The sequence below is a fragment of the Podarcis muralis genome, chromosome 3 (genome assembly GCF_964188315.1).
Source record: "Podarcis muralis chromosome 3, rPodMur119.hap1.1, whole genome shotgun sequence".
In the NCBI taxonomy this organism is placed as follows: domain Eukaryota; kingdom Metazoa; phylum Chordata; class Lepidosauria; order Squamata; family Lacertidae; genus Podarcis; species Podarcis muralis.
The window spans coordinates 80,424,012-80,445,595 of record NC_135657.1 but is presented as its reverse complement, the minus strand read 5'-3'; the positions used below and the strand labels follow the sequence as shown (position 1 = coordinate 80,445,595).

General features: G+C 42.1%; 1 protein-coding gene across 1 annotated transcript in view; it reads right to left on the bottom strand.

The window, feature by feature from the left end:
- Positions 1-11,434: 11,434 nt before the first annotated feature.
- Positions 11,435-21,584, bottom strand: part of SNAP91 (synaptosome associated protein 91) — a 66,482-nt gene continuing 56,332 nt past the window's right edge. The window contains exons 23-29 of the mRNA XM_077926183.1: positions 20,984-21,133; positions 19,791-19,821; positions 18,615-18,726; positions 16,859-16,939; positions 15,665-15,769; positions 13,389-13,491; positions 11,435-12,932 (exon numbers count right to left, since the gene is read on the bottom strand). Of these exons, the coding sequence (XP_077782309.1) occupies positions 13,399-13,491; positions 15,665-15,769; positions 16,859-16,939; positions 18,615-18,726; positions 19,791-19,821; positions 20,984-21,133 (572 nt within the window). The 3' untranslated portion in view covers positions 11,435-12,932; positions 13,389-13,398. The remainder of the gene's footprint in view (positions 12,933-13,388; positions 13,492-15,664; positions 15,770-16,858; positions 16,940-18,614; positions 18,727-19,790; positions 19,822-20,983; positions 21,134-21,584) is intronic.

Genomic DNA, 21,584 nt, shown 5'->3' with positions numbered 1-21,584 from the left:
TTGGTTGGCGGCAGCCATTTCCAGGCAGAAGCTACGCAGGGAGAGAAGGAAAGGGGAAGGGGAGAGAGATCAGACAAATCAGGGAGCAGGAGAGATCTCACCAAATCAGTTTTGCCTTTGTCTCCCTTTTGATGGTTGGCTGCAGCCATTTCAGGAAGAAACCATAGAGCTGTGATTCTCAAACCTTTCTCTCTGGGCCACACTTTCAGAATAAAAAATATGCTTGCACCACACCGAACGTTTTATTGCTAAGAAATGCCCTGGGAAACAAAAAAGAAACAACTCGCAGCAGTGCTGGATTTATAACAAAGAACACAACTGCTTTATAATGGGGCACCCAGAAAGTATAAAACAATGCAGCCACACGAGAACATGAATTTTTCCCAAAATATAATTATAAATGAGCCTCTTACATATGTAGCTTACGTATGTTTACGAACTCAGTGACAGGTGTGAGCTTGTTTTTGTGAGGTAAGCTCATTAATATTAGGTCTAATTTGAGAGAAACAAAACAACGCATCAATGAAAATAAGCCTTTCCCTTTTCTGATCTTTCTTATTTGTCAAGAGTTAAAAATACTGTATACAAGTTTACACAGTGTTACTGAAGGCAACCGCATTAGTTTACCGTAGATGAGACTGATGCTTTAGGCTTGAAATATATTCTTTTTTGTGTAGTGGTGGAATGGGGTATGGACACAGACTGCACAGTCTGAAGGTGCCATTCTCTTACTGGTAGATATGCATTTATCCATAGACAAATTTCATTATTATGGTCTAGAGCCTTAACCAGAACATTAAGACTGTCTTAATTCCCTTGAATTAACTGGCAAGGAATTATATTAATCCAAACATGTAAATATAAAAATGCATGTTTAAATACTGTAGATTCAAATAAGAATCTATTTTGACAGGATTTGGTGTCCATTTTAGGCATATTTTTATTGTACATTTTTAATTTTGCACTGAAAGTTTGGTGTGTGTGTGTGTGTATAGGAAATATTTTTGATCCAATTATGCAATGACGGGAGGAAGTTCAGATGCTGCATTTCTGCCTGTCATGTAGCTGTTAAATACACAGTGAAAAGAATGGCAGCCCTCTGACACTAACTGGCCTTTACCTCGCCTGATCTCTTAGAGCTTGCTGCTTTTGGCAGCAGAAAACTAGAGATTTAATGGAACTATAAGGGCATTGATTAAGCATTTTGTATGGGGAAGTAGCAGTACACAGAGAGTCTACTCTGACCTCATAAATGCTTAAAAGGGCTGGCTTTAAACTGGCTAGTTTATTTTTTCTAGATTTACATAAATCTTGTGAAAACTTCTGTACAGAACACACTTGCCAAAGGCAGCTCTAGATTACTCACCGAAGCCTACTCCACATCTGGATCTGGTTTCTGAGGAGAGGAGTGATTAAAAAAAGAAAGAAACTTTGGCATAAATAATAAAAGAAACTAAACAGGTTCCAGAACAGGCATTAAATGGCTACCCTTCATTTCTATATACCAATAAAATGCCTCAGACTTCAAACCTTTATACTGCTAGGCCCATTGCGCTGTTACTAAAAACATGCAGCAGAAAGGAAGAGAACCTCCAATACAACAAAAGTTGCAATTCAGAACACACCATTTATTATTTTGGAGCCACCTTTCGCGGGCATAAGCAGCTCCTTCATAAACTGGAAGGAGAACTCATGAGAAACCATTTGTTTCTACAGAGGCTTGGTTCTCAATGGGAAGCCACATTGTCAGGCCTGCCTCCTGTACAGTTGAGGCTGCGTGCAACAGAGAGGGTAGGGTAGTCTGTATCAACAAGAGGTCTCCAAAGCCCTGTTTGGGTATCCTAAATGCCTTGTGCAAAGGTGAAGAGTGAAGACAAGCATGCTAGCTCTACCTTCCTTCTCCCCTTATTGCTGTTCCCTTCACCCTCCACAGATTGGAGGCACAACTTCTGCAGTGGGGAGCTTTTTGTAATTGTGTAGGCCCCTTGTGCAGTTTAGATCCCTTCAGTGTCCACGTTCTGAAGCCTAAACAAGTGCAGCAGACTCCCTACTTCAGAATATATCCCTCCTAGTCATGGATTATGGTGGTGGAGGAAGGCAAGCTAGCACACTTGACTTCTCAAACAGGAATTAGACTGCAAAGATCAGACAGGAAGTCACTTCCCAGATGGATGCAGTGACCAGGCCACTTCCCAATTGTTTATTGCTTCTCTTGCTGCAACCTTCAGGTTGGGACATGTCCTGGAGCTATCTCACCCCCAGTGCCAAGCAACTTTGCTTCACTTCCAGCTATGCCTTCTGAATGTGAAACATGGCAAAGATATGGACTGGCTCGGAGCAGCTTACAGATCCCACAAGTCTCTTAAATTTTAACATATTTCTTTCACCCGTTGTGCAATACTGAGATTTAGTCAGCTACCCTGCCCTGAAGGTCTCATACCGAAGAATCTCAGGGTTGTATGTGCGGAGGTGAAATGACTTCACGGCACTGAGGGAACTGTCACATGCCCCCTAAATCCACCTCTGATTGTATGGTTATGGTGACTGTTCCCTAGTTTCATTCTCTGGTTTCTATACTATACATGACTGGACTATAGAAGTTAGTCCAGTCAAATAAATCCCAGTCTTGTTAAAGCATCATTTTTTCGCACAAGAGGGAAGAAAGGATGGAACTTGCAAGCCCACAAGGCTCTCCCTGTCACCAAACCATGGTTTGGTAATCTCAGAAAGTATTACATCTGTACCAAGTCAGTGAAAGCAACTCAGATGGCAGCAGATTGAAGTACTCATCCCAAAGTGGAAAAGCCAGCCTTTAATTTTAACATACAAGGTGGAGACAACATTGTAGGCACGTGACAAGTGGCTAAGTCTAAGTGGGCCCTGTGTCTGCCCCTCTAACCACATCAGTTACAGGCTGCTTTAGACTGAAAATGACATGGCTTTCTAACAGCTGGGTGCAGCCATGTACTTTGCTTGTGTCAAGACCACAGTGGACAGCTCCTTCTTAGCAGCTGCAAGCTGGCAAGGCGACATCTGCAGAACCCGGGGCCAAATTCATTTTGGAGTCTGCTTTTTGGGCTATATTTGGAGGCTAACTTTTCTGCTAGAGTCTGGAACTATCCATGGACATCCTGAGAGACAATGTAATTTCAAAAAGAATATGTTAAGTGATACAACTGAAGAACACAGGCATAATTCAGAAAGCAAGGATCTGTTGATAGTTTTATAGCAGCAGGATCCTTTTCCTATGATCTGAACCCTATATAGATTCAGAAAGCACTTTCAAGGAATATGCCTCAGTAATTTAAGCTTTGTTCATAAACAATGTTATTTACCACCCCCTATTTATTTCTTAAAAATAGATAGTCTGGTTGGTACTCACATAAAGGGTAAATTTCTGCTGCAGTCGTCCAATATCTGTAAGTTTCATAACCCACAGCCTCCCAGAATACCAGGGAGACAATAAAACTACACAGTGCCAGAGAAGATGTTCAGAAGCAATTATGTCAACTTCCCATATCATCTCAATGTCCTACAGTGAGGCCAGGGCTTTGACAGGATCACTGCTTTCTCTGCTGGAAAATGCCCAGAGCAGTGCCGGTCCAAGACATTTTGGCACCTGAAGCAAACCACAAAATGTTGCCTCCATCCCCACCAGGGGAGAAGAGGTGAGTGAAATTCTACATCAGGACAAGATGAGGAATAAAGATCGGATCTGCTGCCCCTGAGGATCCTGTAGCTTGAGGCTGTCGCTTCACCTTGCCTCATGGGTAGACCAGCCCTCCCACAGAGCAATCCATTAGTCACCAGATGCACACCATTCAAATGGACATGTTATCTTTGCCAAGCGAATTGCCACCACCAATCCAAATTTCACGATGGTGATCTGACCATGACAACAGAAAGCACTACGCATGTCCACACCTTCAGACCACACTTAATATCACTTAGGGACAAGGATTACATCAAGAATGTCCGACACACTGAACATGGCATTCCTAATATTTTCAAACTTCAAAATAGTGACCAATATTGCTTGGTTTCATTTGGAAGTAATTATAAATGTAAGCATGTCTCAAAGCCCTCTGAACAGTGCTCCATCAGACACACTTTTGGATACCTACATGATTTTAATCAATACAGCTTGCCATGTTCATTTTAAAAGGAGTTAGGGCTGGTTTTTTTGTTACCTTCAAAGCATGATTGCGTCATTACATCGTCTTTCTATTGTAAACTACCCTCTAGTACACTTTTGACATACATACATACAGAAATATCCACATGGCAACTTCTCACATTGTTTAGTTTATTTTGTTAGAACTTGCATATGACATGGCTTCTACCTATATTGCTGGCCTATGTATTTTGAATCCTCTGGTTTTCACCCTTGTTTGTATAGTTCAGGAGAAGCTAAAGTGGTGCCCTCCAGATGTGGCTGGACTACAACTCCCTTTACCCCTGACCATTGACCTTACTGGCAGTGGCTGATGGGACTTGTAGTCCAACAATGTCTGGAGGGCACAACATTGGTTCTCATTCTACAGAAGAGGAAAAGATAGGTTGTTTTCCAAGAACCTTCCCTACTTGCTCCGGGAGCAAATGGTGTGATTTTTTTATTAGGTGCTGTTAGCCACGCAAATAACACTATAACAGCAGCAACAATGTTCCAACACTAAAACACAGAATATGTTAAAAACAACAGTCAAAGGTTAAAGAGGGAAGGAAACTATTTACTCCCATCCAGACACACGTTGAAACATTGCACAAACATAACTTTGTGCAATGTAAGTGAGATAAAACGAAGAAAAACTGATTTATGCATATGTAAATTCTCGTTTTGACACCAAATATCACTGGCAATATAAAGAAACTGAGCTACTCCTCCCTGCCTACCAAATTGTCTTTGAATGCGAACGGTACACGAGACAGCAAGGACTGTATTTGATGTCCTCACATTGCAGCAAACACGCCCCTTCCCCAAAAAAGAATTGACAATTATAAGCTTGTAAGTAAAATGTTGGCGAATTTCATGTGTTCTTTAACAGCTTTTAAAAATACCTCAAAACAAACCTAATCCATCTTTTAGCTGTTGGCAAAGTCCAAAAAAAAACTTTTTTAAAAATTGAAAACCATACTAAAATTACAGGGTAGGATAAAAGTAAACCATAATATTAACTTATGAGCAAAAGGCACATGAGTTCCAAAAGATCCTGAGATATATACAAACAGCTAAGTTATATGGACTCTTGCCACAACACTTAAACCAACTGCTTGGTGAAAAATCCAATCTGCTATAAAGGCTGCATCTTAGATGCCCGCATATTGAAATAGCAGCACAGTAAATCTGGTTTTTGCGTGTCAGGTTCACAAAATCCTGCCTTTTACTTCAGGCCAAAAACCTTGGGTGAAATGGTGCTGGTTTCAGATTCAGATCATATCCACACCACACATTTAAAGTACATGACTTCCCCCAAAGAATCATGGGAACGGTAGTTTGCTAAGCATGCTGCTGTTGTAGCTCTGTGAACTGTAAATAGCAGTTCCCGGAATTCTTGGGGAGAGAAGTCATGTGAATTAACTGCACTTTAAACATGTGGTGTGGATGTGACCTCAGAGTTATAACACAATAAAATACGTTCTTGTTGGGATGTATGCATATGGCCAACCTAAGATAAATTGTGGTAGCACTTGAGGAATAGGAGAAAGGATGATGAGGGACCAAACGTATTCCTTCAAGCAATTTATAAACCAGCCTTCAGTAACAAGAATACCAATCTCTCCACCTAAGCAGCTGTTCAGAGCTACTGCTGTTGCCCTTGAAAAAACTACAACACCTTTATGAGTGCTCCAAAGAAGGCAGGAACAGAGAGCTTTGGTTTCCCTGCTTCCTCTTTATGATGAAGCCAATTTCAGGTAATATGTGCGGAAGAGAGGGTGAAAAGAAAAGCCCCATTGAGCAAATGGAAGTCCTTAAGTGACTTTGAAATTATTGAGCATGGCTCAATTTCATTGGTTCTACTTAGCTGATGATCACCTATTAATTATTAGGATGGTGATTTAAATCTGTTTGTTATCTAACACAGGGCAGTCTCTAGGCAACTTACAATCAGCTTCAAATCCTTTTGAAATACCAGCAATTACCCCAGTGAAGAGGAAAGTAAGTTGTTAGTGTTAGCACCAGGCAGGCCTCACTTGGGAGAGCATTTCACAGGGTGGAGCACAACTGAAAATGGCCCTCTTCCTTTTGATGCATATATAGAAATATACTTCTGCACACAACCCCTAGCTGGATCAAGACAATGAAATGTGGCTCATGGATCATCTAGATCATCCAACCTGGTGCCCTTCAGATATTTTCGGACCACAATTTCCGTTATCCCAGACAACTGGCCATACTGCCTTGGGCTGATGGAAGATGAAATCCCAAACATCTGGAGGGCACCAGATGGGGGAAGGCTAAGCTAGGTCTTCATAGGGTAAGGAGAAAGATGGTATACCTCCCTATCGCTTTGCTAGACTTAGTGCTCTTGCTTGTCATAAAGTTCTTGGGATTTCTCTTGCAGAATACCACAAAGTAACATCTTTGATTCCAGTTTTAGTTTTACCTATCTTTGCAAGATAACAAGATTTCCACCAGCCATCCAAGCATGGGCAGAACTGAGGTTTGATTTTAGCACACAACAACTAAAATGAAGTCTGCAAACATACAGTCATACCTCGGGTTGAAGTAGCTTCAGGTTAAGCATTTTTGGGTTGCGCTCCGCGGTGACCCGGAAGTAACGGAGCGCATTACTTCCGAGTTTTGATGCTCGTGCATGCGCAGACGCTCAAAATGACGTCACGCGCGTGTGCGGATGCGGCGAATCGCGACCCGTGCAGACGCGGGTTGCGTTCGCTTCAGGATGCGAACGGGGCTCTGGAACAGATCCCGTTCGCATTCAGAGGTACCACTGTATTCACATTTATTCTGTATTCACAGAGTTATTAGGCTCTGTCTATATGCAACTTCAGTTTCAAGGCAAGTTCCAGACTGCCACCTGCTGGCTCCAGAATTTCTTATAACTCTAGTATTGTGAAGAAAATCATTGGTAAAACAGAAGCACGGACAGAGTCGCAACATACTGATTGCCTTGAGGCTGTCACTACTTTGTGGCATGGATTCAAATGTATGCTGGAAATGTAGGTTTGTGCAATTAAAAGTGGGGGGAAACGCTCTGTTGCCCTGAAGAGACAAATCCACTTTCAAACAAAATACCACAGCCTTTTGAAATCAAGAAAGTGACAGGATGAATTACTTACATTAATAAGTGCCGGGTGAATAAATAATTAACAAGAAGATATGTAAACACCCCACAAGCAAATCAAAATGTATGCTTAGTATAACTACTCCATAAACACATCAGAATGAATACAGTGGTATCTTGGGTTACAAACACTTCGGGTTACAGACTCCGCTAACCCGGAAGTAGTACCTCGGGTCAAGAACTTTACCTCAGGATGAGAACAGAAATTGTGCGCCAGCGGCACGGCAGCAGCAGGAGGCCCCATTAGCTAAAGTAGTACCTCAGGTTAAGAACGGTTTCAGGTTAAGAACAGACCTCCAGAAGGAATTAAGTTCGTAACCGGAGGTATTACTGTACTCAAGAAAAACCAGACTTGGGCTCATCCACACTAGAGTTTAATGTGGATTTGAAGTTGCTTGTGTCTCTCTTTTTTTCCATGTTGTCCATATGACATCCTCCTCACTGAAGTGTTGGCCCACACTTTCCCCCTGCTCAGTTCAGGTTTCCTGACTTGGAGCATACACACACATTTACTGTCCTTTTACTACTGTTCTGTGGTATTATCGTTTATGGCAGGAGCGAAACTAGGTCCAGGGGGAGGAGGAGATTCTGGCTGAACACTGGAAGATTCGTTCAGTGAAAGCTGCTTGGTGATGGGGCACTCTCCTGGAGAGTGGTGGAAGGATTTGAACAGAGGTCTGGGATTCTTTGGCTGCAGTTCATGCATTGCAGAGGATTGAACTGGATGGCACTTGGGGTCCTTTCCAACCCTGAAATTCTATGATTCTGTGAAAATCTGATAGATTTAAAACTTTGAATTTCAGAAAAGAACATGTTTTGGGGTAGCTTTTTTTTTTAAAAAGGTCATGCACACCAGTGAACATGTTTGTGGGTGGGGGAAATACTAATTGAGGGGAGGTGACAACACACCATACCACACCACAGAAATATATCCCCTCAAACACCAGCCACTAATGTGAATAGGAAACCGTCAAAAAAGATTTGGGAAGCATAAATGGAAAGTGCTCATGTACACAAAGACACACATGGAAAGAGCAGCCTAAGGCCCTCGTGTTGACACCCCCCCCCCTTTTCTAACCATTTAGCTTTGTGCAAGCAAATCAGAATTAATATTGAACCAGGAACCTGGAGATTCACACCTTAACCGTGTTAGGTATTTTTATTATACAGGATACCCAGCAGAGGGCAGCCTTAGATCCAAAAGCCTGTTCTGAGCTCACTGCTTCTCAAACATTTTGAAATAGGACCACTTGTTCACTTAAACTAACCCCACTTTCAAGTCCTCTACAGCAGAAAACGCAAGAACAGATCAGCCAGCAAGTTTATATTTTATGTTTCATTTTTAATGTCAATGTACGCATAAGCACCCAATTTAAACAGAGTACCATACAGGGAAGGAAAAGACAAGAGGGAGGGAGCCAGTCTTTTAAAGGGGCATCACAACTGCAATGGTTTTCTGTTGACCGGGTGAAAAGCCCAGGAAAAGGGGGGAGCCCCTCATTACATGACTGAACCAGGGGCACATTGGGAGCCAGACTTTTAGAAACACCACTCCAGCTGTATCTTGAAAACCTATCTCAAGATTAAAATAGAAGTATGCTAAGAAGGTCCGCTCTCCACACTTTGCAGTAATTCCCAATAATGCAACCTAAACATGTCCAGACTTGACCAAGGGGATTAAATGTCCAAGAACTCCACAATATCCTTCACCCAACACGTACACAAATAACTTTTCCTTTTGATTTTTACACAGCCCAGCAGTGCAGAATTATTTAGAAAAATCGTGATTAAGGTGTCAATCATAGGTGTCTGTACTTAGAAACCAAGGCTCACCAAAATTAAGGGGATTTGTTCCTGAACAGACCTGTTTAATTTTGAGCATTCAAAGCATTCAAGGCCCAAAATTGTCCCCAAATCACCAGCTTGAACATACAATTTTCAGACTCACCCTGGGGATAGCCGAACCCACCTCTCCTCCAATAACTCCTCTTACGGTACAGCCTGGACTCTGGGGTTCTTAAGCACAGGCCTGGGAATCTCCTTGCTCACTGACTCTCCCATTTCTGTCTATGGCTTGGCTTTATGCAGCAGAAATATCTGCAACACTATGGTGACCAATAGTTACTACAGTCACGCAATCTCTCACTTGAGTGTGTGAAATAATCTATACCCTATAGAAAATTTCCCGCTTGAAAATGAGTTGCTGCCTTAGCTACTTACCTAGAAATTAAATTCTGCCTGAGACATGCATTACTGGATCATTCGATTGAACAGAATGGTGACTTCTGATGCTACATTCTTCTCTGCACCAGAGGACTGGAAAGCAGTCGATTTTCAAAAAGGGATCCAGGCAATTACAGGCCTGTTTTGATGAAAAGCGTTTTTTTAAGGAAAGCTTTGGTGAAAAGTGCTAAGATAAAACGATCAAGCAGTAGCAACATGTTCTTCTGCAAAGTCCCGACCCATCTCACTAACATTTAAGAGTGTCAACAAGCATATGGATAAGATCGAACTGGTGGACACTCTTTACCTGGACTATAAAGTCCTTCACTAAAGATTCCTGAGCGAATTTAAAAGTCATAGGATAAATATAGAAGTCCTCTTATGGATTGCTAACTAGTTAAATAACAGGAAGCAGGGAGTAGGAATAAATGCACACTTCTCAAAGCAGAAGATAGAATTGGGGTTCATCCAAGGATCTGTATTGGGACTACATCTTTTTGACGTGTTCATACTTTAAGAGATGAGCAGTGATGCACATGGAGCTAACCCCCACCCCAATTTATTCACACATATACAGAGAGAAGAGGGAGGGGGGAGGTCTGAGCTAGCAGTGAGACTAATCAGGAAAGGTATCTTGGGGTTGTAGTGGAGAGTGCAGTGGAAGTGTTGACTCAATATGCAGCTGCTATTGGCAAGGCATCAAAAACAACCGATCTCATAATGCCTCTATAATATATTGTATGACTGAACAATAGCTATGTATATATAATTTTGGTCACTATGGGTATGTTCACATTACCACTTACTTCATATCCAGTGCTAGTTTTTGAAGCAACATTCACAGGTCATTCACCACGATCCGTATTGATCCTATTGTTTGACAAATAGTACCTTGGGTTAAGAACTTTGTTTCAGGATGAGAACAGAAATCATGCTCCGGCGGCGCGGCAGCAGCGGAAGGCCCCATTAGCTAAAGTGGTGCTTCAGGTTAAGAACAGTTTCAGGTTAAGAACGGACCTCTGGAATGAATTACCGTACTTTTTGCTCTATAAGACTCACTTTTTCCCTCCTAAAAAGTAATGGGAAATGTGTGTGCGTCTTATGGAGCGAATGCAGGCTGTGCAGCTATCCCAGAAGCCAGAACAGCAAGAGGGATTGCTGCTTTCACTGCGCAGCGATCCCTCTTGCTGTTCTGGCTTCTGAGATTCAGAATATTTCCCCCCCTTGTTTTCCTCCTCCCAAAACTAGGTGCGTCTTGTGGTCTGGTGCGTCTTATAGAGCGAAAAATACGGTAAGTGCTTAACCCGAGGTACCACTGTATTCTCTGGTACCATTATAGACCAAGGTTTGGGGTTTTTTGGGGGGTGATGGTGGGAGCTTATGGGACTTTTTTGTGCCAGAACCTTGTGATCCACCAGCTAGAGTGGATTTGGGTTAGACCCAGCCCCTCAAATCCATAGCTGCTCCTTCTCACTCTCAAAACACACCCCATGCATCCATAGATCACTCTCTCACACACTCATTGCTCATATACCTCCCCTTTTCTCACCTTCTTACCTTCTTCTGGTAAGATCCATAGATCACACACACTCTCTCACTCATTGCTCGCATACCTCCCTTTTCCTCACCTTCTTACCTTCTTCTGGTTCACTTTCCTGGGAGTAAGCCTCATGGAATACAGCAAGACTGACTTCTGAGCAAAAAGGGCATATGGTTGTACTGCCAGTCACAATTGCTTTAGTAGGCTGGAGAATTCTCTAGCAGCTGTCAGATTTAAAATGCCAGCAGACTCAAAGAGCAAGATCTCTCCTGCTCTGAACAAGCATGTCAAACTGTAGTCAGCAGCTATTGTGTCCCTACGAGAAGCACCAAATGGCAAAGTCAGAGCAACAATCAAAGGACACAACTTTTGTGTTTTAATTTACTTTGATCAAGGTGTTTTATTGCATCTCAGAGGGTACACATGCACTGGGTTTTTCTCAAATCAAAATACAAAGAAAACCCACTTTGAAATTCTCTCTCTCTAACTCTCTGTCATTACAGTGTATGTTATCCCCACAATAAGTTCAGATACAACCACTTTTTAAAAATGGTACCATATATTGATTAAATAGTTAATTTGAAAGACTTAGGTGAACATCTTTCCAACCTAATATGCTTTTACAAAGAGCTGCCAAGCCACTTGTAACACTGATCAACAGTGACCTTATTAAGGAGTCAAAAATCTTAAGCCAAGCCATCAGCACAAACAGTATGAGAGAACAAACTAAAACGTTTAAAGGAACACAATTTTTTTCTCTGTTTACAGTAAAGGGTGCAGTTCTCCAGTTTAGGGCAACCTCTAATCACAGACAGTACGGAAGATACACAGCGGTGTATGGGAATGGAAAAAACACTGCTAGTCCAAGGATCATACAGAGAAGCACCAAACTAACTGATGTACATAAAAGCTAAATAAAAAATAAAATAAAAATGATTCATGATTTGCCAACAGATACACTGAGCGACCTAATTAACCTGACAATCCTTAAAATGTCTGCCCAGCTAGGATTTCCCCCCCCCTCTTAGCAACATGGCAAGGAACTTGCCCTTTACTTATTTTCAGTGCATTTAAAATAAGAGCTGATAAATAAGCTGGTTTTAAAATGGGAAACAAAAGTCCCTTAAATATTTTAAAATAAATTTGATAAGGTATGTTCAATATTTTTTTTTGAAGAAAAAAAGTCTTTGCAAAGGAACTTGAAAGATGATGTATTAAATGGGAGCTCTCTTTTATATTACTTTTTAAAATTATCTTTATAACATGTACTGTGCCACAAAAATAAAACATATTCCACAACAAATTCAGAATCCTGCATTTGGGGGGGAAACGTTTTCCACACAAAAAGAGTTTGTAGGATTGAGAGTGTTTTTTTCTTACTACCTTGGTATCATTACACTATTATTTTGTATAACAGATATACAAGAGAAACTGGACTTCAAAAGGGAAAAAATTTAGAAGGTTTGCCAAAGTTATTTACACGGAGACCTCCAGAAACACAGACACATCGCTCCAAATGGCTCACCACACAACAGCTGCATAATCTGCCCCTATTGGATAGGTTCAGAAAAGCACTAAGAAGGCATCAGAAACATACATCCATTGTTTAAAGTTGTAAAACACATAAATAATAACCCAAGTACACAAACTGAGAAAGAGAGAGAGAGAGAAGAGGGATAACAACTAAGATAGTACACATTCCTAATGTTCACTTTCACAGCTGTGCTACACGTTTTGGAAGTAGGAGAGAAATCTGTAAGCACTGGGTTTGGTAGTGGTGGCTCACTTGGACAACTCAGAGCAACAAAATTCTTGTTTGTAGATTCCAAGCTTGCATCTTCAGTTATCCTGACAGAAAACTACAGCTGTGGAAGTTGGGGGTGGGGGGAGAGAGCAAAAGAGAAAAACTAAGCAACAAGCATTTGAATTAGTTTCATGATCTGGCATTACCAAAATACAAACATAATTTTTATTTGTATGCCACCTTTCCATAGTTCAAACCATGCTCTGGGCGGCTTACAAGATGAAAAAATACATTTACAACATAACAAAAGTAGTCATAAACAATAAATAAAATATCAAAAAAATACACAGCCAAACTGAAAAATTTGCACATAAATCATTGTAAAGATCTAAAATAAACAATGACTTGCGACGGAAGGCATGGGGGCACCAAATGTTGCCGATGCACAAGAAACCAGTAATATCTGGAAGCCCACTGCTAAAACCTTCCAAACTTAAGAAAAATTAGTTATTTGACTTCAGTCACCTAAGCAAATGCCAGAAATGAAAGTTCAAGTAAGTAAATAGGTATGCTATACCTTAAACAGTTCATAAGAAATCCTTGATGTTAAGATCCGCTAAGGGGTCCTTTGATGGTGGTTTTTTGGGACTCTGAGTGGCAGGTGTAGGACTTGGAGAGAGCTGAACGGGTTTCCCATCAGTCAAGAAGAGCATGAAACAAACACACAAACAAAAGAGAGAAGAGAAGAGTATAAGGACAACGGTAAGATAAATATTAGGATTCACGTATGAACAAAATTAAGATGCAATAGATAATCTGAAGATGAAAATTATTCCAATGTTACACCCTGTCCCACAAATGTAATTTATTTTAGACACATTTTAAGTTAAGCGTATCTAGGGATGGAACACACTGTAGCGGGTACACTTCTGCACTTACCGGTAAGTTGTGCTGGCAGGTAAGATAGAAGACAAATGAGGAGATAGTGGCTCCCTGACCCAGAATGCTGTTTTGTTTAGAAAGAAACTTTATCTTCTCAAGTTTGATGATGTTGAGTACAAACTAATGCATTTTACTATTTATTTATTTTTACTTGACGATTTATTTACCTAACTTGTATTGAGGACAGCATCTTCAATCACGAAAGAAAATGGGTGCGATAAACCCATTTTCTTCTGCTAAAGGAAAGTGGCATGCAAGCATTTTGTATTACTACAGAATGACTGCTCCTCACATCAAATGGGGAGTGTACTTTGCATGGACGCGTGCTGCACCCCTGATCCTACACGGCTCCTAGCAGTATTGCCTGGCATCGCCCCTCGCCCCAGGCTGGATACCTGGAAGTTCCCGCCCAACCTCAGACAGTCAACCAATCCCGGTGGGGGAAGCTTTGCCAGGGGAGTTGGCCAGGTAGGAGGCGGGACTTCCCTACCCACACAATAGAGGGTGGAACTTACCTGGGGAATCACAGTCGGCTCCAGAGCTTCTCCCACCCCGCCCTCCCTCAGTAAAGCTTTCTTTTGCAGGTTAACTTTGTCACAGGTATGCTGGCGCTGCTACATATTGGTTGCTGTGAAAGGGCCGGAAAGAAATTTTCCTGCATTGGCAGGTTTTGCCTTCCCCATAGCAAAACGTCACAACTTTGGCAGTTTCAGGCCTTGGGTGGAATCCTTTAGCCTTTCTTCCCTAAAAGGGAAGGGCATGAAGCGGTGACCCATGCCCCCCCTGCAGCGGCGATCCCAGGGTTCCCCGTTAAAGGGGTTGTTCTGAGGGGAGTCATTGGTCTCCCCCGTGTTGTGGCGAATTGGGGGGCAGGCTCTCTGCTTGAACAGATGTTCTCCAGAGACAGTCCAATCCCCACTCAATCTGGATAAGCCTGATGTTCCCCAGATCCCTGGCTGGGGACTTTGAGGGATAAACGCCCAAGGCCTAAGCCAAGGTCTCCCTACATCTGAATCTTAAATCAAGTTGTGGCCAATTTTAATCCTGTAACACAGTGTTGTGTGTCTTTATTCCACACGGGAGCCAGCCTTGGGTTGGGGGGGGGGGTCTCTGCCTGTCCACGCAAATGCAACTGCTCTGCATGGAAGCCAAAATATATTGGAATACAGTCATATTGTGGTTGTCTAACACCTTGGGAGTCAAACGTTCCGGCTCCCGAACGATCGAAACTCGGAAGTGAGTGCTCTGGTTTTTGAACTTTTTTGGGAAGCCGAACGTCTGACGGGGCTTCCGATTGGCTGCAGGAGCTTCCTGCAGCCAATCAGAAGCCGTGCTTTGGTTTCCGAATGTATTGGAAGTTGAACGGACTTCCGGAATACAGTGGTGCCTTGCAAGATGAAAAGAATCCGTTCCGCGATTCTCTTCGTCTAGCGGTTTTTTCGTCTTGCGAAGCAACTCTATTAGCGGCTAAGCGGATTAGCGCTATTAGCGATTTAGCGGCTTAGCGGCTATTAAAGGCTTAGCGGCTAAGCTGTTAAAAGGCTATTAGCGGCTTAGCGGCTTTGAAAAAGGGGGGGGAGCGGGGGGGAAATGGCGAGACTCGCAAGACGTTTTCGTCTTGCGAAGCAAGCCCATAGGGAAATTCGTCTTGCGAAGCGCCTCTGAAACGGAAAACCCTTTCGTCTAGCGGGTTTTCCGTCTTGCGAGGCATTCGTCTTGCGGGGCACCACTGTATATTCCGTTCGACTTCAAAGGTACGACTGTAATGGTTTAAATGTTTAAAACACTTAAAGGAGTTTAAAAGGTAAATTGCTGAAAATACAGGAGAGGGTCACAGGTCAAAACAGGAGACATAAAAGCTAAGCTGCTCCGGAAAAAAAGACCTTCTAGGGAGAAATTGTTAGCCCTTACTTGTGCACCAGCTGCTGCAGCTGCTCCAAATGGCGGCCTCATCATAGGCTGTCCATACATAACTGGCTGCTGTGGCATCATTGGGACACCTGATCCAGGAGGTTGCTGGGAAGTATTAAGAGAACAATGAATAATAATAATAATAATAAATTTTATTTATATCCCGCCCTCCCCAGCCGAAGCCGGGCTCAGGGCGGCTAACAACACTAAAACAGTACAACATTATAAATACATTCTAAAAATTAATTAAAATACAAACAAGGCAAGCTTGAGTCTTAGCTGGCTGGCAACATCTTGGCAAGACAGGTACTGCTAGCCTCCATCCTTTCAGGTATGCACAGTCCAATGAGTGTGCCAGAGTTCCACTATACAAAAATCAAATCTCAACAACAATGATGCACACTTCAGGTAGGTTGTATACCCTACTGTCAGTAGTTGTCAACTTTTTCAGACCTGGGACTCACCTTTAACCCAAGCATGCATTGTGGGACTTATTTTCTTTTTCTTCTTCTTCTTCTTCTTCTTCTTCTTCTTCTTCTTCTTCTTCTTCTACTACTACTACTACTACTACTACTACTACTACTATCTATCTGTATGGTGGTAGTGCTGCCACCTTAGATCAGGCTGTGATCCATTACTGAGTCCTAACCAACCAGATGAAGACCAACGCCCTTTGTAATCTGTTAGCAAACCCCAGCAAACTCCTTATGCAGTGCACTGTGTATTGTGCAGTGACAAGCATAGAAATTGGTGTTCGGTGCATCGATTGGCATCAGATGTATCCTTTTTAAAGGGAACGTGTTCCTGGTCTTCAAGGTTCAAATGATAAACTTCAATGTGTGACAAATGTCTGGTGAAAACTAAGAAGGCAGGACCGAGGAAAGATTCCTGGGGCAGAGCTTCAGAGCTCTGCATAGTTTTCTTGCTCCTTCCAGAAGCATGCAAAATATTCAAGTTAAGCAAGGTTACAAAAACGGTAATGTGGGCTGACTTCTGTTTTTCCTCCTGCTGAATGCTGACTTTTTTTTTTTTTAAAAAGGGGGCAAAATATACAAGTCTTGGCCATAACCAACTTAAAAAGGAAGCAAAGGTTAAGTGGCAGGTGGTGGCAATCCTTCCTGTCATTGTTTTTTTGTTTCGTTTTTTAAGAAAATGACTGATCAAATGCAATCTCTATTATTAAATGTCACTCACCATCCCAAATCCTGGTGCAGGCTGTGCAGGGGGGGCACCTGATGTAGGAGGGGCAGCACCTGCTGGAGCTCCAGATCCTGTCTAGAAACCAGGATAACAAACACCAGACACTGGTTACAGATGATACAGATAGGAACGCACGCACACACTCACTTCCAACATTAAGTCACTCTTCAGCACTCGTTACAGAAGCCCATCCTGCCATTTCCACATCCTGCCAAAGTTAAATCAACATAGGACGGATTAATTGTATTAAAAGCTGTCATCCTCCTCTTCCTTGTTAACTCGCCTTTCACGTAAGTCTCAAGGATTTACAGTTTTACAATAAAAAAAACCTAACATACAGTCATCAATTTAGTTTGTCGAATGTTACAAAGTTCTGGGTTTATTCAGAGCTACCTTTGAAAATATTCGAATTCTCTACATTATTCACTTGTTTCTCAAGCAGACAGCCTCATAGCCAGATCCGAACACAGTGACTTTGGCCCTAGTTCCTGCCTTGTGTGCAACCCCTTTCCACTAAACTGCCACAGTCTAACAACAACAACAACAACAACTTTTATTTACACCCCGCCCTCCCCAGCCAAGGCCGGGCTCAGAGCGGCTTACAAGCAATAATAAAAACAAGTTGAATGATTACAACTTAAAAACAAAATAAAAATACAACATTAAAATATTGAAACATTAAAATATTAAAACGTAGCTTCATTGCAGGAGGAGAAGGAAATGAAAAAAGAAAGAGAGGGAGGGAATCAAACTGGCTCCAAGCCAAAGGCCAGGCGGAACAACTCTGTCTTACAGGCCCTGCGGAAAGAAATCAGATCCTGCAGGGCCCTGGTCTCATGAGGCAGAGCGTTCCACCAAAGTTGAAAAGAGTCTAGAACTCTGAAATGTGCTGGGTCTTGAACTGGCCATACTGTCGCATGTGATGGCAAGAGGTGCAAAATGTGGCACTAGGATACTGTCGCTAGGCATTTTGATCACACCATGCTTATCTTGTTTTTACTGCACTGGCTGCCAGTTCATTTCCTGGCTCAATTCAAGGTGCTTTATAGCCTTAAATGACTTGGGGGCAGGGGACCACAACAAATGGCTTCTTCCATATGTTCTTCCCCAGATCATCACTGGACCCTCTGTTTCAGATTATGCAGCCCTGTGAGGCTAGTCAGGCAGTGGACAGCAACCAGAGGCAGAGCTTTCTATGGATTGGTGCCTACCCCATGGAATAAATTGAGATTTGCCAGGCCCTGTCTCTTTACTGTTTTAGAACACTGTATTGTCTGAATATTTTCTTGTTTAATTTGACAGTTTTTATATTTCAGCCTGCTGTCCCAAGGTGGTGGGTTGTTTCACAACAACCAACAACACTATCAACAACAGTGATTTTAACAAATATTCTGGCTTCCCATGGTTTTTTAGCACTCTGGATTATTCTCTGAAGTAAGGTTGGGTATAGTGAACAAAAGTGTTAAGGTACGGGAGGCATAAATTGAAAACATGCTTTCATTCAAACACTAAGGAAGTGTTATGCTCCCGGAACAAATGATAAGATAACTACATAATTTAAACAATAGTAGGATGGGATATACATTTCCTAAACTTTCTAACATTAGTGTAAACAGACTTCAAACAATCCAGCCCGTAATAATGGTTTTCTAGGGTGACAAAGCTCTTGCTTGTGGCAGAGTCTATTGAAACGGCTGATCAATTTATATGCATTTCACTAAAAATAAGAAGTATCAACAACACTACATACCATTGGGCCACTTGGAGGAACGCCAGTTGACCATGTTGCAGGTGCTACTTTGGGTTGCCAATTGGCTCCTCCTGTCAACTTCCTCTCTCCTGCATTCCACTGAAGATCTCCCCTAAAACAGACAATGATTTTGAATGCTAATCAATCAACCAACCAGCTAAGGGACAGTATTGGAAATAGTGCAATATTTTGGGCTGGAACAAAAGCAATGTTTAGATTTGCACGACTACTGGCTTTTAGATTACAAAATGAAATACAGGTATACCTCATTTTATTGTGCTTCACTTTGCACTTTATTGCAGATATTGCTCCTTAAAAGGAGACGGGTGCAGCTGTAGGCAGCCTGCCACTTCCAGCGGAAGGAAGCCTCCTGCCACCGCTGCCACTTTCTGGCCATGGGAGTGCAGCTGGCATAGCGCTCCCTCCCCCCTGAAGCCTTGGGGGCCTGGCTTAATAGACCACAGTGTAATGCAAGCATACCTTTTACATGCACTGGGAAACAATTTTGTGTGTGTCTGAGACTCGCTTTATTACAATATTGGCTTTATTGTGGTGGTCTGGAACCAAACCCGCAACATCTCTGAGGTATGCCTGTACCTCAGTATGCATCAGTATGCAAAGGAAAATACAGCAATTCATAAAGCTTTCGCTTATGAAACTGTGGAGAGAAGTACTAGCACTCCATTCTGTCATAAGGTTTTTACTGACAAGACCATTCTATTTTTGTCACCTTTCCAAAGAATGGATTTGAAAGAATACATAACCACTTAAAGACTATTTATAGGCACTGGGGGAGGAAGAGGAGTGGGGGGGGAGTGCACTGCCCCCAGCAGCGCAATCCCAGTAGGGTGCCATCATGCCCCCCCCCGCGCTGGGCGCCACACCCCTGCGGGCAGTGTGCCCTGCCCCAGGACGCGCTCTACACCCCCGCAGTCGGTGCGCCACACCCCCAGGACATGCACCACGCCCCCAGGACGCACGCCCCACCCCCGGGACACACACCAGCCCCGCCCCCACCTGCTCTCTGCTCCCTGGTGCTGGAGCATGAAGCTCTGCCACTGTTTATAGGGAAGCAGAAGCAGAAGTTTCATTAAAAATACTATTAATAAATAGAAGCACCGCAAATGCAAAGTCAGTATATTCATGTCTGGAATTTTGATTTTACTAGCTACTTACTTCTTTGATGTTGTACCAGAAATTCCAAGATCTGCAAAGATGGAAAGGTAATTTGAAAACTTCAGTTTTGCTCAACTTGCATATAAAGGTATCAAAGTCTATTTCAGCAGTTCTTACAATGACCAAAATATGTCTGATCATTTTATACATAGGAACATGGTATAAGACAGCTTTATGAGTTGAAGAATTGGTTCAACGAGCTCAGTTGCTATCTAGCAGCAGTTCTGAGGAACCAGTGACTCTCTAGATCAAGGTGTGGACCACAATTTCCATCATCCCTGACCATTGGTCCTCCTAGCTTGTAGTACAAATACAGGTGGGGATGCACGTTTGAGAAACCCTCCTCTAGATGGTGTTGGACTCCCAACATTTCCAGTTATCATGACTAGTGGTCAGGAGCGATTGGAAAGGGGATTCAACAACATTTGGAAGGCCACAGGTTCTCCATTCTTGACTTAATGAAACCATTGACTAATGAATGCAATTTTGAGCTCATTGAATCATTAAGGGTCAACAGACTTAAGCAGCATTTATTCAGCTATTAAAAAAAGTGACTGAAATGAAAATAACGCACAATATATCAGAAAGGTTTCTCACACTATTCAAGGACAGATGCAACACTGAGATGCAATTTCATAATCCTATCTGTTCTGGGCATCTTCATGCAAACACATGGCCTTTATTACTGTCATCTGAGTGTTAATCTCTGAAGCATAAAGTGAAGCCAGAAATCAATGCTTATTTTAGGTAGCATTTACTGGCCATCCATGTAACCACAAATTTAATTTTCTACTTCTCACTTTAAACGCTACTCTTAGGAATGTGAGTAATTTTATTTGAACTATTATTCTTCCATTTACTATCTAATTTTTTAAAAAATGTCTTCAAGTGATTTGCTTAACTTGTTGCAGAATTGAGCCAACTCAGCAATATAAAAAGTGTTGTATATGCTTCAGTGTCACAAGTTCAGGATGAGAACAGGAATTTCCTGTCACACAGAAAATGAAAACCTAATCACTTTGTCTTCCTATAGGGGAAGAAACACATCCTTCTGCAATAACTATTGAAGAGATACACAACAGAGGCACACTGAGTGTAAATCATGTCTGACTGATTAGTACGATACACCATGGGTCACCGAAAAATAAACAAAGTGAAACCCACTTCCAAGCATTGCAGTTTCCCAAACTTACTCCCTACTAAGTTCGCGAGAGAGGAATCAAGATCACTTCCAATGCCTTTGGTTGCAGCTGAAGTAGAAGAGGCGGCTATTCCTGAAGCAGAGAGTGGTTGACCAGATGGCACCATAGTTGGCATAAGGAGGTCACCTAAGCCATCAAACACTGTAGATTAAAAAAGAGCAGTAGTTTAGGGCACCAATCTTTTGTAAAGCACGGCCTGGGTTAACATGGGTCAAGGCAACTGACATCCAAAATGGTCAAACCATGAACTTCGTAACACATACAATCACTACAGGTCTTAGTACCACCATCACATAGATTTAATGTTAATGTAATGCCAATGGAAGGCATGCATGCAAGCTATCTGGCTAACACACTGAAGCTTACTCTAATCCTGTATATAATTTATTCTAATGAATAATCTGAAGAGATCCAAATAATGACTAGTATTTTACCTTGGAAACCTCTTAAGATGTAGCATACCCTGCATTTCAACACTGCTTAGCTTCCAATACCATTACCATGAATTCAGATGGAAAGAGAAATGAAGTTATGGGGTTTTTTCAAAAAATAAAATAAAAATCAAGACAAGACCACATATTATTATACTACA